The following is a 19,253-nucleotide window of genomic DNA, read 5'->3' as shown; positions in this document are numbered from 1 at the left end:
GTGCAGAGGGAGGAGCCATCAATTGTGCAGAGGGAGGAGCCATCAATTGTACAGGGGGGGGAGCCATCAGTTGTGCAGGGGGGGAGCCATCAATTGTGCAGGGGGGAGCCATCAATTGTGCAGAGGGGGGAGCCATCAATTGTGCAGAGGGAGGAGCCATCAATTGTGCAGGGGGGGGAGCCATCAATTGTGCAGGGGGGAGCCATCAATTGTGCAGGGGGGGAGCCATCAATTGTGCAGGGGGGAGCCATCAATTGTGCAGAGGGAGGAACCATCAATTGTGCAGAGGGAGGAGCCATCAATTGTGCAGGGGGGGGAGCCATCAATTGTGCAGGGGGGAGCCATCAATTGTGCAGAGGGGGGGAGCCATCAATTGTGCAGAGGGTGGGAGCCATCAATTGTGCAGAGGGGGGTGCCATCAATTGTGCAGAGGGGGGAGCCATCAATTGTGCAGGGGGGGGGAAGCCATCAATTGTGCAGGGGGGGGGAGCCATCAATTGTGCAGAGGGAGGAGCCATCAATTTTGCAGGGGGGGAGCCATCAATTGTGCAGAGGGAGGAGCCATCAATTGTGCAGGGGGGGGGGAGCCATCAATTGTGCAGGGGGGAGCCATCAATTGTGCAGGGGGGAGCCATCAATTGTGCAGGGGGGAGCCATCAATTGTGCAGAGGGGGGGAGCCATCAATTGTGCAGAGGGAGGAGCCATCAATTGTGCAGGGGGGAGCCATCAATTGTGCAGGGGGGGCATCAATTGTGCAGGAGGGGAGCCATCAATTGTGCAGGGGGGAGCCATCAATTGTGCAGGGGGGGGCCATCAATTGTGCAGGGGGGGGGGAGCCATCAATTGTGCAGAGGGAGTAGCCATCAATTGTGCAGGGGGGAGCCATCAATTGTGCAGAGGGGGGGAGCCATCAATTGTGCAGAGGGAGGAGCCATCAATTGTGCAGGGGAGGGCCATCAATTGTGCAGAGGGGGGGAGCCATCAATTGTGCAGAGGGAGGAGCCATCAATTGTGCAGGGGGGAGCCATCAATTGTGCAGGGGGGGGCATCAATTGTGCAGGGGGGGAGCCATCAATTGTGCAGGGGGGAGCCATCAATTGTGCAGGGGGGGGCCATCAATTGTGCAGAGGGGGGAGCCATCAATTGTGCAGGGGGAGGAGCCATCAATTGTGCAGAGGGGGGAGCCATCAATTGTGCAGGGGGGGGCATCAATTGTGCAGGGGGGGAGCCATCAATTGTGCAGGGGGGAGCCATCAATTGTGCAGGGGGGGGCCATCAATTGTGCAGAGGAGGGAGCCATCAATTGTGCAGGGGGAGGAGCCATCAATTGTGCAGAGGGGGGAGCCATCAATTGTGCAGGGAGGAGCCATCAATTGTGCAGGTGGGGAGCCATCAATTGTGCAGGGGGAGGAGCCATCAATTGTGCAGAGGGGAGAGCCATCAATTGTGCAGGGGGGAGCAATCAATTGTGCAGGGGGGGTCCATCAATTGTGCAGGGGGGAGCCATCAATTGTGCAGGGGGGGAGCCATCAATTGTGCAGGGGGAGGAGCCATCAATTGTGCAGAGGGGAGAGCCATCAATTGTGCAGGGGGGAGCAATCAATTGTGCAGGGGGGGTCCATCAATTGTGCAGGGGGGAGCCATCAATTGTGCAGGGGGGGGAGCCATCAATTGTGCAGGGTGGGCCATCAATTGTGCAGGGGGGCCATCAATTGTGCAGGGGGGGGGAGCCATCAATTGTGCAGGGGGTGAGCCATCAATTGTGCAGGGGGGGGCCATCAATTGTGCAGAGGGGGGGGAGCCATCAATTGTGCAGAGGGGGGGGAGCCATCAATTGTGCAGGGGGGAGCCATCAATTGTGCAGGGGGGGGCCATCAATTGTGCAGGGGGGAGCCATCAATTGTACAGGGGGGAGCCATCAATTGTGCAGGGTGGGGAGCCATCAATTGTGCAGGGGGGGAACCATCAATTGTGCAGTGGGGGAGCCATCAATTGTGCAGAGGGGGGGAGCCATCAATTGTGCAGGGGGGAGCCATCAATTGTGCAGAGGGGGGAGCCATCAATTGTGCAGGGGGGAGCCATCAATTGTGCAGAGGGAGGAGCCATCAATTGTTCAGAGGGAGGAGCCATCAATTGTGCAGAGGGGGGAGCCATCAATTGTGCAGGGGAGGAGCCATCAATTGTGCAGCGGGGAGCCATCAATTGTGCAGGGGGGGGAGCCATCAATTGTGCAGGGGGGGCATCAATTGTGCAGAGGGGGGAGCCATCAATTGTGCAGGGGGGGGAGCCATCAATTGTGCAGGGGGGGGAGCCATCAATTGTGCAGGGGGGAGCCATCAATTGTGCAGAGGGGGGAGCCATCAATTGTGCAGAGGGGGGAGCCATCAATTGTGCAGAGGGGGGGAGCCATCAATTGTGCAGAGGGGGGAGCCATCAATTGTGCAGGGGGGGGGGAGCCATCAATTGTGCAGGGGGGGAGCCATCAATTGTGCAGGGGGGGGAGCCATCAATTGTGCAGAGGGAGGAGCCATCAATTGTGCAGGGGGGGAGCCATCAATTGTGCAGAGGGAGGAGCCATCAATTGTGCGGGGGGGGGAGCCATCAATTGTGCAGGGGGGGGAGCCATCAATTGTGCAGGGTGGGAGCCATCAATTGTGCAGGGGGGGCCATCAATTGTGCAGGGGGGGCCATCAATTGTGCAGAGGGGGGGAGCCATCAATTGTGCAGAGGGGGGGAGCCATCAATTGTGCAGAGGGGGGGAGCCATCAATTGTGCAGAGGGGGGGAGCCATCAATTGTGCAGAGGGGGGAGCCATCAATTGTGCAGGGGGGGAGCCATCAATTCTGCAGAGGGAGGAGCCATCAATTGTGCAGGGGGGGAGCCATCAATTGTGCGGAGGGAGGAGCCATCAATTGTGCAGGGGGGGGAGCCATCAATTGTGCAGGGGGGGAGCCATCAATTGTGCAGGGGGGAGCCATCAATTGTGCAGGGGGGGGCCATCAATTGTGCAGAGGGGGGGAGCCATCAATTGTGCAGAGGGGGGGGAGCCATCAATTGTGCAGGGGAGGAGCCATCAATTGTGCAGAGGGGGGAGCCATCAATTGTGCAGAGGGAGGAGCCATCAATTGTGCAGGGGGGGGAGCCATCAATTGTGCAGAGGGAGGAGCCATCAATTGGGCAGGGGGGGGAGCCATCAATTGTGCAGGGGGGGAGCCATCAATTGTTCAGGGGGGAGCCATCAATTGTGCAGGGGGGGGAGCCATCAATTGTGCAGGGGGGGGGAGCCATCAATTGTGCAGGGGGGGGAGCCATCAATTGTGCAGAGGGAGGAGCCATCAATTGTGCAGGGGGGGGAGCCATCAATTGTGCAGAGGGAGGAGCCATCAATTGTGCAGGGGGGGGAGCCATCAATTGTGCCGGGGGGAGCCATCAATTGTGCAGAGGGAGGAGCCATCAATTGTGCAGAGGGAGGAGCCATCAATTGTGCAGGGGGGGAGCCATCAATTGTGCAGGGGGGGGAGCCATCAATTGTGCAGGGGGGAGCCATCAATTGTGCAGAGGGGGGGAGCCATCAATTGTGCAGAGGGTGGGAGCCATCAATTGTGCAGAGGGGGGAGCCATCAATTGTGCAGAGGGGGGAGCCATCAATTGTGCAGAGGGAGGAGCCATCAATTGTGCAGGGGGGGGAGCCATCAATTGTGCAGGGGGGAGCCATCAATTGTGCAGGGGGGAGCCATCAATTGTGCAAGGGGGGCCATCAATTGTGCAGAGGGGGGGAGCCATCAATTTTGCAGAGGGAGGAGCCATCAATTGTGCAGAGGGAGGAGCCATCAATTGTGCAGGGGGGGGAGCCATCAATTGTGCAGAGGGAGAAGCCATCAATTGTGCAGAGGGAGGAGCCATCAATTGTGCAGGGGGGGGAGCCATCAATTGTGCAGGGGGGAGCCATCAATTGTGCAGGGGGGAGCCATCAATTGTGCAGGGGGGGCCATCAATTGTGCAGAGGGGGGGAGCCATCAATTTTGCAGAGGGAGGAGCCATCAATTGTGCAGGGGGGGGGAGCCATCAATTGTGCAGAGGGAGGAGCCATCAATTGTGCAGGGGGGAGCCATCAATTGTGCAGGGGGGGGGCATCAATTGTGCAGGGGGGGGAGCCATCAATTGTGCAGGGGGGAGCCATCAATTGTTCAGGGGGGGGCCATCAATTGTGCAGAGGGGGGAGCCATCAATTGTGCAGGGGGAGGAGCCATCAATTGTGCAGAGGGGGGAGCCATCAATTGTGCAGGGGGGAGCCATCAATTGTGCAGGGGGGAGCCATCAATTGTGCAGAGGGGGGAGCCATCAATTGTGCAGGGGGGGAGCCATCAATTGTGCAGGGGGAGGAGCCATCAATTGTGCAGAGGGGGGAGCCATCAATTGTGCAGGGGGAGGAGCCATCAATTGTGCAGGGGGGGAGCCATCAATTGTGCAGGGGGAGGAGCCATCAATTGTGCAGGGGGGGAGCCATCAATTGTGCAGGGGGAGGAGCCATCAATTGTGCAGAGGGGGGAGCCATCAATTGTGCAGGGGGGAGCCATCAATTGTGCAGGGGGGGGTCCATCAATTGTGCAGGGGGGAGCCATCAATTGTGCAGGGGGGGGAGCCATCAATTGTGCAGGGGGGGGCCATCAATTGTGCAGGGGGGGAGCCATCAATTGTGCAGGGGGGGAGCCATCAATTGTGCAGGGGGGGGAGCCATCAATTGTGCAGAGGGAGGAGCCATCAATTGTGCAGGGGGGGGAGCCATCAATTGTGCAGAGGGAGGAGCCATCAATTGTGCAGGGGGGGGAGCCATCAATTGTGCCGGGGGGAGCCATCAATTGTGCAGAGGGAGGAGCCATCAATTGTGCAGAGGGAGGAGCCATCAATTGTGCAGGGGGGGAGCCATCAATTGTGCAGTGGGGGGAGCCATCAATTGTGCAGGGGGGAGCCATCAATTGTGCAGAGGGGGGGAGCCATCAATTGTGCAGAGGGTGGGAGCCATCAATTGTGCAGAGGGGGGAGCCATCAATTGTGCAGAGGGGGGAGCCATCAATTGTGCAGAGGGAGGAGCCATCAATTGTGCAGGGGGGGGAGCCATCAATTGTGCAGGGGGGAGCCATCAATTGTGCAACGGGGAGCCATCAATTGTGCAGGGGGGGGCCATCAATTGTGCAGAGGGGGGGAGCCATCAATTTTGCAGAGGGAGGAGCCATCAATTGTGCAGAGGGAGGAGCCATCAATTGTGCAGGGGGGGGAGCCATCAATTGTGCAGGGGGGGAGCCATCAATTGTGCAGAGGGAGGAGCCATCAATTGTGCAGGGGGGGAGCCATCAATTGTGCAGGGGGGAGCCATCAATTGTGCAGGGGGGGGGCATCAATTGTGCAGGGGGGGAGCCATCAATTGTGCAGGGGGGAGCCATCAATTGTGCAGGGGGGAGCCATCAATTGTGCAGGGGGGGGCCATCAATTGTGCAGAGGGGGGGAGCCATCAATTTTGCAGAGGGAGGAGCCATCAATTGTGCAGGGGGGGAGGAGCCATCAATTGTGCAGAGGGAGGAGCCATCAATTGTGCAGGGGGGAGCCATCAATTGTGCAGGGGGGGGCATCAATTGTGCAGGGGGGGGAGCCATCAATTGTGCAGGGGGGAGCCATCAATTGTGCAGGGGGGGGCCATCAATTGTGCAGAGGGGGGAGCCATCAATTGTGCAGGGGGAGGAGCCATCAATTGTGCAGAGGGGGGAGCCATCAATTGTGCAGGGGGGAGCCATCAATTGTGCAGAGGGGGGAGCCATCAATTGTGCAGGGGGGGAGCCATCAATTGTGCAGGGGGAGGAGCCATCAATTGTGCAGAGGGGGGAGCCATCAATTGTGCAGGGGAGGAGCCATCAATTGTGCAGGGGGGGAGCCATCAATTGTGCAGGGGGAGGAGCCATCAATTGTGCAGGGGGGGAGCCATCAATTGTGCAGGGGGAGGAGCCATCAATTGTGCAGAGGGGGGAGCCATCAATTGTGCAGGGGGGAGCCATCAATTGTGCAGGGGGGGGTCCATCAATTGTGCAGGGGGGAGCCATCAATTGTGCAGGGGGGGGAGCCATCAATTGTGCAGGGGGGGGCCATCAATTGTGCAGGGGGGCCATCAATTGTGCAGGGGGGGAGCCATCAATTGTGCAGGGGGGGAGCCATCAATTGTGCAGGGGGGGGCCATCAATTGTGCAGGGGGGGCATCAATTGTGCAGGGGGGGGAGCTATCAATTGTGCAGGGGGGGGAGCCATCAATTGTGCAGGGGGGGCCATCAATTGTGCAGGGGGGGAGCTATCAATTGTGCAGGGGGGGAGCCATCAATTGTGCAGGGGGGGGAGCCATCAATTGTGCAGGGGGGGCATCAATTGTGCAGGGGGGGGAGCTATCAATTGTGCAGGGGGGGAGCCATCAATTGTGCAGGGGGGGCCATCAATTGTGCAGGGGGGGCCATCAATTGTGTAGGGGGGGGAGCCATCAATTGTGCAGAGGGGGGGGCCATCAATTGTACAGGGGGGAGCCATCAATTGTGCAGGGGGGGAGCCATCAATTGTGCAGGGGGGGAGCCATCAATTGTGCAGAGGGGGGGAGCCATCAATTGTGCAGGGGGGAGCCATCAATTGTGCAGAGGGGGGAGCCATCAATTGTGCAGGGGGGAGCCATCAATTGTGCAGAGGGAGGAGCCATCAATTGTTCAGAGGGAGGAGCCATCAATTGTGCAGAGGGGGAGCCATCAATTGTGCAGGGGGGGGAGCCATCAATTGTTCAGAGGGAGGAGCCATCAATTGTGCAGAGGGGGGAGCCATCAATTGTGCAGGGGAGGAGCCATCAATTGTGCAGGGGGGAGCCATCAATTGTGCAGGGGGGGGAGCCATCAATTGTGCAGGGGGGGGAGCCATCAATTGTGCAGGGGGGGGGGCCATCAATTGTGCAGAGGGGGGAGCCATCAATTGTGCAGGGGGGAGCCATCAATTGTGCAGAGGGAGGAGCCATCAATTGTGCAGGGGAGGAGCCATCAATTGTGCAGGGGAGGAGCCATCAATTGTGCAGGGGGGAGCCATCAATTGTGCAGGGGAGGAGCCATCAATTGTGCAGGGGGGGCCATCAATTGTGCAGGGGGGGAGCCATCAATTGTGCAGAGGGAGGAGCCATCAATTGTGCAGGGGGGGGAGCCATCAATTGTGCAGGGGGGGAGCCATCAATTGTGCAGGGGGGGGAGCCATCAATTGTGCAGAGGGAGGAGCCATCAATTGTGCAGGGGGGGAGCCATCAATTGTGCAGGGGGGGGAGCCATCAATTGTGCAGGGGGGGCATCAATTGTGCAGGGGGGGCCATCAATTGTGCAGAGGGGGGAGCCATCAATTGTGCAGAGGGGGGGGAGCCATCAATTGTGCAGGGGGGGAGCCATCAATTGTGCAGGGGGGGCATCAATTGTGCAGGGGGGGCCATCAATTGTGCAGGGGGGGAGCCATCAATTGTGCAGGGGGGGGAGCCATCAATTGTGCAGGGGAGGAGCCATCAATTGTGCAGAGGGAGGAGCCATCAATTGTGCAGGGGGGGGAGCCATCAATTGTGCAGGGGGGGCATCAATTGTGCAGGGGGGGCCATCAATTGTGCAGGGGGGGAGCCATCAATTGTGCAGAGGGAGGAGCCATCAATTGTGCAGGGGGGGGAGCCATCAATTGTGCAGGGGGGGGAGCCATCAATTGTGCAAGGGGGCATCAATTGTGCAGGGGGGGCCATCAATTGTGCAGAGGGGGGAGCCATCAATTGTGCAGAGGGGGTGGAGCCATCAATTGTGCAGAGGGGGGAGCCATCAATTGTGCAGGGGGGGAGCCATCAATTGTGCAGGGGGGGAGCCATCAATTGTGCAGGGGGGAGCCATCAATTGTGCAGAGGGAGGAGCCATCAATTGTGCAGGGGGGAGCTATCAATTGTGCAGGGGAGGAGCCATCAATTGTGCAGGGGGGGAGCCATCAATTGTGCAGAGGGAGGAGCCATCAATTGTGCAGGTGGGGAGCCATCAATTGTGCAGAGGGAGGAGCATCAATTGTGCAGGGGGGGCATCAATTGTGCAGGGGGGGCATCATTTGTGCAGAGGAAGGAGCCATCAATTGTGCAGGGGGGGAGCCATCAATTGTGCAGGGGGGGCATCAATTGTGCAGGGGGGGAGCCATCAATTGTGCAGGGTGGAGCCATCAATTGTGCAGAGGGGGGGGAGCCATCAATTGTGCAGAGGGGGGGAGCCATCAATTGTGCAGAGGGGGGGAGCCATCAATTGTGCAGAGGGGGGAGCCATCAATTGTGCAGAGGGGGGAGCCATCAATTGTGCAGGGGGGAGCCATCAATTGTGCAGGGGGGAGCCATCAATTGTGCAGAGGGGGGAGCCATCAATTGTGCAGGGGGGGGAGCCATCAATTGTGCAAGGGGGGCCATCAATTGTGCAGAGGGGGGATCCATCAATTGTGCAGGGGGGGTGCCATCAATTGTGCAGAGGGAGGAGCCATCAATTGTGCAGGGGGGGAGCCATCAATTGTGCAGGGGGGAGCCATCAATTGTGCAGGGGGGGGGCATCAATTGTGCAGGGGGGGGAGCCATCAATTGTGCAGGGGGGGGCCATCAATTGTGCAGGGGGGGGAGCCATCAATTGTGCAGGGGGGGAGCCATCAATTGTGCAGAGGGGGGGGCCATCAATTGTGCAGAGGGGGGGAGCCATCAATTGTGCAGAGGGGGGGGAGCCATCAATTGTGCAGAGGGGGGGGCCATCAATTGTGCAGAGGGGGGAGCCATCAATTGTGCAGAGGGGGGAGCCATCAATTGTGCAGGGGGGGGAGCCATCAATTGTGCAGAGGGGGGGGCCATCAATTGTGCAGGGGGGGGAGCCATCAATTGTGCGGAGGGAGGAGCCATCAATTGTGCAGGGGGGGGAGCCATCAATTGTGCAGAGGGGGGAGCCATCAATTGTGCAGGGGGGGGCCATCAATTCTGCAGAGGGAGGAGCCATCAATTGTGCAGGGGGGGGAGCCATCAATTCTGCAGAGGGAGGAGCCATCAATTGTGCAGGGGGGGGCCATCAATTCTGCAGAGGGAGGAGCCATCAATTGTGCAGAGGGGGGGGCCATCAATTGTGCAGGGGAGGAGCCATCAATTGTGCGGAGGGAGGAGCCATCAATTGTGCAGGGGGGGAGCCATCAATTGTGCGGAGGGAGGAGCCATCAATTGTGCAGGGGGGGAGCCATCAATTGTTCAGGGGGGAGCCATCAATTGTTCAGGGGGGGAGCCATCAATTGTGCGGAGGGAGGAGCCATCAATTGTGCAGGGGGGGAGCCATCAATTGTTCAGGGGGGGAGCCATCAATTGTTCAGGGGGGGGAGCCATCAATTGTTCAGGGGGGGGAGCCATCAATTGTTCAGGGGGGGGAGCCATCAATTGTGATGTCCATCGTCTGGCGGAGCGTGGATTGTGAATACAGACTATACCGGCTGGAGATACGAAATCTGTGGGCCAACCAAAAGCGGGGAGACCGTATCCACCCGATACGGGGTCAGTGGTACTACCGCCCCGGGGAGGGGATCTTGTGGACTGGGGACGTTGTATTGTGACCATCTACCCGGAGTTGTTGTAAAATCATGGAGGTGAGGAATAAAATATTGTTGCATCGTTAACCTGCCGAGGTGATTATTACAAGCCACACCCTCAGATCTTTACACCCTGTGTATTATGAGGTTCTGCAGCAGCTGAGGTGTCTGTATTATGAGGTTCTGCAGCAGCTGAGGTGTCTGTATTATGAGGTTCTGCAGCAGCTGAGGTGTCTGTATTATGAGGTTCTGCAGCAGCTGAGGTATCTGTATTATGAGGTTCTGCAGCAGCTGAGGTGTCTGTATTATGAGGTTCTGCAGCAGCTGAGGTGTCTGTATTATGAGGTTCAGCAGCAGCTGAAGTATCTGTATTATGAGGTTCTGCAGCAGCTGAGGTGTCTGTATTATGAGGTTCTGCAGCAGCTGAGGTGTCTGTATTATGAGGTTCTGCAGCAGCTGAGGTGTATCTATTATGAGGTTCTGCAGCAGTTGAGGTGTCTGTATTATGAGGTTCTGCAGCAGCTGAGGTGTCTGTATTATGAGGTTCTGCAGCAGCTGAGGTGCCCTGTGCATTATGAGCTTCCCATAGCCTCCTGGGGGGGGGGCACTATTATAACTTTACATTATGTCCTATCTTTCTTCTGGATTAAGCCCCCATACACAGTAGACTAATGTCGGATGCCCCCGCTGATATTGACGGGTTTGGCAGACGGTGTACTGTATATGGGGGCACCGCCGAGTGATGGTCGGGTGAGATGACGATCGCCCACATCTGATTTCGGGCCGTCGATCACCTTGTTCTCCTGGAGATAATCCGCTGATCGACGCTCGGTGACAACTGCCTAATTTATCTGACAACCATCTAATGTGTGTGGGGGGCTCAGGAATCTCTGCTCCAATATGGGGGCTCGTCACAATGAGCAGCATCTCTGGAGCACAAGCCGCAGCCCTGACAGGTGAAGTTCTGTGCATCGCTGAGCGGTCACGGTGATGGGGGCACCGGGCATTTCTGGGGGCTTGCGATACATTAGATTACACGAGTCTGATGTGAAATCCTCTTTATTGGCGCCCAGGACATTTACCGGAGCTGCAGCTCGGACCTCGCGGGGGACCGGGGGATGGTGGGCGAGCCGGCTCATTGGTCTGATGGCAGGTGGCAGTTGTCCGGTGGGCACTGGGGCTACCCGTTCTTATTCTGCACCCGGATGAGGCTGAAGCACAGGCCGCAGGCCTCGTAGCAGGGGTCGCACAAGCAGTGGACGCAGCTGCTCCAGAACAGCTTCAGGCAGGAGAAGTTCATGTTCCAGATCTTCACACAGGGGCCGACGCACCAGATGTGGCAGCACTGGACGCAGGCGAACTCCAGCGCCCAGCAGAAGGCCAGCGGGCAGCCGCACAGCACCGACAGCACCATGTAGCAGCAGCTCTTCACCCCACCAAAGGTCTTGTAGGACATTCCCCAGACCCCGGGGATACTGTGAGACCCCTCGGGCTCCCCGAAGGCGTCTTCAAAGAGGACCTGAAGGAAACAGGACAAAAACACAGGATCCATGAGTGGAGGGATCGCCGGCTGCTCGGCCCATTCATCCCCCAATATCTGCGGCGACGTGGCTTGTCCTTTATGTGCAGCCTCCTGACGCTGTGCACTAACAGCGGATCTGCTATAACAGCCCTGTACGTTATATGATCCCCGATCTAAACCATGAGACTCATCTCGTATTGAAAGGCCGAACCCAAAACGGCACCATTTTATAAGATTTCTGCTTTCTGTCGGTGAATGGGAACACTATGGTTTATCTGAGGTTATTACAATCCAGAATCCGTCACACGTCAGCCGTACAAAGGTTTCTCCTATCCTGACGCTTCTTTCACCTGCACAGATACATTGTATAAGTCTGGAGATCGCCCGGACTAGATGCAAATGTCACGATCCCTCAGCAGTGAGAGGTTCTGGGTCTATTCAGATTTACAGCTGTGAAGAAGAACATTTCCATTGTCTGATGTCTCTTCCGTCCGTGCAGGTGGAAAATGTATCCGTATTCTGTAACAACGGGTCCATTTACACGGACCGACCGGCGGCACTAAACGACCGCCAACCGGTGAAGCTTTTAATACCCCGATTACACAACGACCGGGGGAACACAGGCGGCCATGGGGCTCGGCTGTCGGAGTCCTGATTACAGCGGACAATGCTCCACCATTGTCCAGACTGATACATTGTAACGAACCACCGGGAAAAGAGGACAGACTGATACATTGTAACGAACCACCGGGAAAAGAGGACAGACTGATACATTGTAACGAACCACCAGGACAAGAGAACACACTGATACATTGTAACGAACCACCAGGACAAGAGGACACACTGATACATTGTAACGAACCACCAGAACAAGAGAACACACTGATACATTGTGACGAACCACCAGGACAAGAGGACAGACTGATAAATTGTGATGAACCACCAGGACAAGAGAACACACTGATACATTGTAACGAACCACCAGGACAAGAGGACACACTGATACATTGTAACGAACCACCAGGACAAGAGAACACACTGATACATTGTGACGAACCACCAGGACAAGAGAACACACTGATACATTGTAACGAACCACCAGGACAAGAGAACACACTGATACATTGTAACGAACCACCAGGACAAGAGAACACACTGATACATTGTAACGAACCACCAGGACAAGAGGGCACACTGATACATTGTAACGAATATGGACCCCCGGACATGTCACCCCCTATATGGACCCCCGGACATGGCACCCCCTATATGGACCCCAGACATGTCACCTCCTATATGGGACCCCCCCCCCCGGAGATGTCACCCCCTATATGGACCACTCGGTCATGGCACCCCCTATATGGACACCCAGACATGACACCCCCTATATGGACCCCCGGACATGTCACCCCCTATATGGACCCCCAGACATGTCACCTCCTATATGGACCCCCCCCCGGAGATGTCACCCCCTATATGGACCACTTGGACATGGCACCCCCTATATGGACACCCAGACATGACACTCCCTATATGGACCCCCGGACATGTCACCCCCTATATGGACCCCCCAGACATGTCACCCCCTATATGGACCACTCGGACATGGCACCCCCTATATGGACCCCTGGACATGTCACCCCCTATATGGACCACTCGGACATGGCACCCCCTATATGGACCCCTGGACATGTCACCCCCTATATGAACCACTCGGACATGTCACCCCCTATATGGACCCACGGACATGTCACCCCCTATATGGACCCCCGGACATGGCACCCCCTATATGGACCCCCAGACATGTCACCTCCTATATGGACCCCCCCCCCCCCCGGAGATGTCACCCCCTATATGGACCACTCGGACATGGCACCCCCTATATGGACCCCTGGACATGTCACCTCCTATATGGACCCCCCCGGACATATCACCCCCTATATGGACCCACGGACATGTCACCCCCTATATGGACCCCTGGACATGTCACCCCCTATATGAACCACTCGGACATGTCACCCCTATATGTACCCACGGACATGTCACCCCCTATATGTACCCACGGACATGTCACCCCCTATATGGATTCCCCAGACATGTCACCCCCTATATGGACCCCCCGGACATGTCACCCCCTATATGGACCCCCCGGACATGTCACCCCCTATATGGACCCCTTGGACATGGCACCCCCTATATGGACCAACAAACATGGCACCCCCCATATGGACCCGCGGACATGTCACCCCCTATATGGACCCCCCAGACATGTCACCCCCTATATGGACCCCCCGGACATGTCACCCCCTATATGGACCCCTTGGACATGGCACCCCCTATATGGACCAACAAACATGGCACCCCCCATATGGACCCCTGGACATGTCACCCCCTATATGGACCCGCGGACATGTCACCCCCTATATGGACCCCCCAGACATGTCACCCCCTATATGGACCCCTTGGACATGGCACCTCCAATATGGACCAACAAACATGGCACCCCCCATATGGACCCCCGGACATGTCACCCCCTATGTGGACCCCCAGGACATGTCACCCCCTATGTGGACCCCCCCAGACATGTCACCCCCTATGTGGACACCCAGACATGGCACTCCCTATATGGACCCCCGGACAAGTCACCTCCTATATGGACCACTTGGACATGGCACCCCCCATATGGACCCCCGGACATGTCACCCCCTATATGGACCGCTGGACATGGCACCCCCTATGTGGACCCCCGGCCATGTCACCCCCTATGTGGACCCCCCAGGACATGTCACCCCCTATGTGGACCCCCCCAGACATGTCACCCCCTATGTGGACACCCAGACATGGCACTCCCTATATGGACCCCCGGACAAGTCACCTCCTATATGGACCACTTGGACATGGCACCCCCTATATGGACCCACGGACATGTCACCCCCTATGTGGACCCCCGGACATGTCACCTCCTATATGGACCCACGGACATGTCACCCCCTATGTGGATCCCCAGACATGGCACCCCCTATATGGACCTCCAGACATGGCACCCCCTATATGGACCCCTTGGACATGGCACCCCCTATATGGACGAACAAACATGGCACCCCCCATATGGACCCCCGGACATGTCACCCCCTATATGGACCCCTGGACATGGCACCCCCTATATGGCACCCTCTATGTGGACCCCCGGACATGTCACCCCCTATGTGGACCCCCCCAGGACATGTCACCCCCTATGTTGACCCCCCAGGACATGTCACCCCCTATGTGGACACCCAGACATGGCACTCCCTATATGGACCCATGGACATGTCACCTCCTATATAGACCCACGGACACGTCACTCCCTATATGGACCCCCAGACATGGCACCCCCTATATGGACCCCCAGACATGGCACCCCCTATATGGACCCCCAGACACGGCACTACCTATATGGACCCCCAGACACGTCACCCCCTATATGGACCCCCGGACACGTCACCCCCTCTATGGACCCATGGACACGTCACTCCCTATGTGGACCCCCGGACATGTCACCTCCTATATGGACCCACGGACATGTCACCCCCTATGTGGATCCCCAGACATGGCACCCCCTATATGGACCTCCAGACATGGCACCCCCTATATGGACCTCCAGACATGGCACCCCCTATATGGACCCCTTGGACATGGCACCCCCTATATGGACGAACAAACATGGCACCCCCCATATGGACCCCCGGACATGTCACCCCCTATATGGACCCCTGGACATGGCACCCCCTATATGGCACCCCCCATATGGACCCCCAGACACGTCACCCCCTATATGGACACCCAGACATGTCACCCCCTATATGGACCCCCCGGACATGTCACCCCCTATATGGATCCCCCAGACATGTCACCCCCTATATGGACCCCCCCGGACATGTCACCCCCTATATGGACCCCCCCGACATGGCACCCCCTATATGGACCCCTTGGACATGGCACCCCCTATATGGACCAACAAACATGGCACCCCCCATATGGACCCCCAGACACGTCACCCCCTATATGGACCCCCAGACACGTCACCCCCTATATGGACACCCGGACATGTCACCCCCTATATGGATCCCCCAGACATGTCACCCCCTATATGGACCCCCCGGACATGTCACCCCCTATATGGACCCCCCGGACATGGCACCCCCTATATGGACCCCTTGGACATGGCACCCCCTATATGGACCAACAAACATGGCACCCCCCATATGGACCCCCAGACACGTCACCCCCTATATGGACCCCCAGACACGTCACCCCCTATATGGACCCCCGGACATGTCACCCCCCATATGGACCCCCAGACACGTCACCCCCTATATGGACACCCAGACATGGCACCCCCTATATGGACGAACAAACATGGCACCCCCTATATGGACCCCCAGACACGTCACTCCCTATGTGGACCCCCGGACACGGCATCCCCTCGGTGGAGCCCCGGCCTCACCCGCACGTGCTCATTCATGTTGTTGGGGTCACGGTTCTCCATGTCGAGGGGCATTGGTTCATTGGGGATGTTCTTGGCTGCGGCCATGGCGAGTCCTCTGCGGTCGGCTCCGTCTCTGCGGTCACATTCCTCCGTCTCCTCTTATAAAGCCGCAGACCTCAGGTTTCCATGGGGCCGAGCATCAAACAGGTCCATGGTGACTCCGCGGTACCTGAGCTCAGGTGTTATGGAAACTGTCAGCAAAGTCACTGCCGGAGGGGTCAGAGGTCAGCGAGCAAAAGCCACAAAGGTCAAAGCCGGCGACGACATAAAGGATCAGCAAGAAGCCACAGTCCATCCACACTGCAAGATGGCGGCCAGGAAACGCCGAAAAGTGCTGGAACCTTGAAGGTGTCATCCAGTGTTATCAAGAATGTCAGACGTACAGCTCAGCAGTATCACACAGGATGGGATTAGATACACAGCTCAGCAGTATCACACAGCATGGGATTAGATACACGGCTCAGCAGTATCACACAGCATGGGATTAGATACACAGCTCAGCAGTATCACACAGCATGGGATTAGATACACGGCTCAGCAGTATCACACAGCATGGGATTAGATACACAGCTCAGCAGTATCACACAGCATGGGATTAGATACACGGCTCAGCAGTATCACACAGGATGGGATTAGATACACGGCTCAGCAGTATCACACAGGATGGGATTAGATACACAGTTCAGCAGTATCACACAGGATGGGATTAGATACACAGTTCAGCAGTATCACACAGGATGGGATTAGATACACAGTTCAGCAGTATCACACAGGATGGGATTAGATACACAGCTCAGCAGTATCACACAGGATGGGATTAGATACACAGCTCAGCAGTATCACAGGATGGGATTAGATACACGGCTCAGCAGTATCACACAGGATGGGATTAGATACACAGTTCAGCAGTATCACAGGATGGGATTAGATACACAGCTCAGCAGTATCACACAGAATGGGATTAGATACACAGCTCAGCAGTATCACACAGCATGGGATTAGATACACAGCTCAGCAGTATCACACAGCATGGGATTAGATACACAGCTCAGCAGTATCACACAGGATGGGATTAGATACACAGCTCAGCAGTATCACACAGCATGGGATTAGATACACAGCTCAGCAGTATCACACAGGATAGGATTAGATACACGGCTCAGCAGTATCACACAGCATGGGATTAGATACACAGCTCAGCAGTATCACACAGGATGTGATTAGATACACAGCTCAGTAGTATCACACAGCATGGGATTAGATACACAGCTCAGCAGTATCACACAGGATGGGATTAGATACGCAGCTCAGCAGTATCACACAGGATGGGATTAGATACACAGCTCAGCAGTATCACACAGCACGGGATTAGATACGCTGCTCAGCAGTATCACACAGGATGGGATTAGATACACAGCTCAGCAGTATCACACAGCATGGGATTAGATACGCAGCTCAGCAGAATCACACAGGATGGGATTAGATACACAGCTCATCAGTATCACACAGGATGGGATTAGATACACGGCTCAGCAGTATCACACAGCATGGGATTAGATACGCGGCTCAGCAGTATCACACAGGATGGGATTAGATACACAGCTCAGCAGTATCACACAGCATGGGATTAGATACGCAGCTCAGCAGAATCACACAGGATGGGATTAGATATGCAGCTCATCAGTATCACACAGGATGGGATTAGATACACAGCTCAGCAGTATCACACAGCATGGGATTAGATACGCAGCTCAGCAGAATCACACAGGATGGGATTAGATACGCAGCTCATCAGTATCACACAGGATGGGATTAGATACACAGCTCAGCAGTATCACACAGGATGGGATTAGATACGCAGCTCAGCAGAATCACACAGGATGGGATTAGATACGCAGCTCATCAGTATCACACAGGATGGGATTAGATACACAGCTCAGCAGTATCACACAGGATGGGATTAGATACACAGCTCAGCAGACAGTATCACACAGGATAGGATTAGATACACGGCTCAGCAGACAGTATCACACAGGATAGGATTAGATACACGGCTCAGCAGACAGTATCACACAGGATAGGATTAGATACACGGCTCAGCAGACAGTATCACACAGGATAGGATTAGATACACAGCTCAGCAGACAGTATCACACAGGATAGGATTAGATACACGGCTCAGCAGACAGTATCACACAGGATAGGATTAGATACATGGCTCAGCAGACAGTATCACACAGGATAGGATTAGATACACGGCTCAGCAGACAGTATCACACAGGATAGGATTAGATACACGGCTCAGCAGACTGTATCACACAGGAGAGGATTAGATACACGGCTCAGCAGACAGTATCACACAGCATGAGATTAGATACACAGCTCAGCAGTATCACACAGGATGGGATTAGATACACAGTTCAGCAGTATCACACAGGATGGGATTAGATACACAGCTCAGCAGTATCACACAGCATGGGATTAGATACATGGCTCAGCAGTATCACACAGGATGGGATTAGATACACAGCTCAGCAGTATCACACAGGATGGGATTAGATACACAGCTCAGCAGTATCACACAGCATGGGATTAGATACACAGCTCAGCAGTATCACACAGCATGGGATTAGATACACAGCTCAGCAGTATCACACAGGATGGGATTAGATACACAGCTCAGCAGTATCACACAGCATGGGATTAGATACACAGCTCAGCAGTATCACACAGGATAGGATTAGATACACGGCTCAGCAGTATCACACAGCATGGGATTAGATACACAGCTCAGCAGTATCACACAGGATGGGATTAGATACACAGCTCAGCAGTATCACACAGGATGTGATTAGATACACAGCTCAGTAGTATCACACAGCATGGGATTAGATACACAGCTCAGCAGTATCACACAGGATGGGATTAGATACGCAGCTCAGCAGTATCACACAGGATGGGATTAGATACACAGCTCAGCAGTATCACACAGCACGGGATTAGATACGCTGCTCAGCAGTATCACACAGGATGGGATTAGATACACAGCTCAGCAGTATCACACAGCATGGGATTAGATACACAGCTCAGCAGTATCACACAGGATGGGATTAGATACACAGCTCAGCAGTATCACACAGGATGTGATTAGATACACAGCTCAGTAGTATCACACAGCATGGGATTAGATACACAGCTCAGCAGTATCACACAGGATGGGATTAGATACGCAGCTCAGCAGTATCACACAGGATGGGATTAGATACACAGCTCAGCAGTATCACACAGCACGGGATTAGATACGCTGCTCAGCAGTATCACACAGGATGGGATTAGATACGCAGCTCAGCAGAATCACACAGGATGGGATTAGATACACAGCTCATCAGTATCACACAGGATGGGATTAGATACACGGCTCAGCAGTATCACACAGCATGGGATTAGATACGCGGCTCAGCAGTATCACACAGGATGGGATTAGATACACAGCTCAGCAGTATCACACAGCATGGGATTAGATACGCAGCTCAGCAGAATCACACAGGATGGGATTAGATACACAGCTCAGCAGTATCACACAG

At 55.7% G+C, this 19,253-nt stretch overlaps 1 protein-coding gene across 3 annotated transcripts in view; it reads right to left on the bottom strand.

Moving 5' to 3' along the window:
* Positions 1-10,662: 10,662 nt before the first annotated feature.
* The window catches only part of LOC141157629 (caveolin-3-like), a 100,878-nt gene continuing 92,287 nt past the window's right edge, over positions 10,663-19,253 (bottom strand). For 2 of the 3 annotated variants that reach the window (XM_073645127.1, XM_073645130.1), the window contains one exon: positions 10,663-11,138. In XM_073645127.1, coding sequence (XP_073501228.1) covers positions 10,800-11,138 — 339 coding nt within the window. In that variant the 3' untranslated portion in view covers positions 10,663-10,799. Of the gene's footprint in view, positions 11,139-15,627; positions 15,844-19,253 lie in introns of those variants that run through there. The other variant, XM_073645128.1, reaches the window with a different exon arrangement.

Source organism: Phyllobates terribilis, unplaced genomic scaffold, assembly GCF_046119375.1.
Source record: "Phyllobates terribilis strain yellow unplaced genomic scaffold, ASM4611937v1 Scaffold_8__6_contigs__length_399053987, whole genome shotgun sequence".
NCBI lineage: Eukaryota > Metazoa > Chordata > Amphibia > Anura > Dendrobatidae > Phyllobates > Phyllobates terribilis.
Note: the sequence above shows the minus strand (reverse complement) of the source record. Positions and strands in the feature narration are given on the sequence as shown.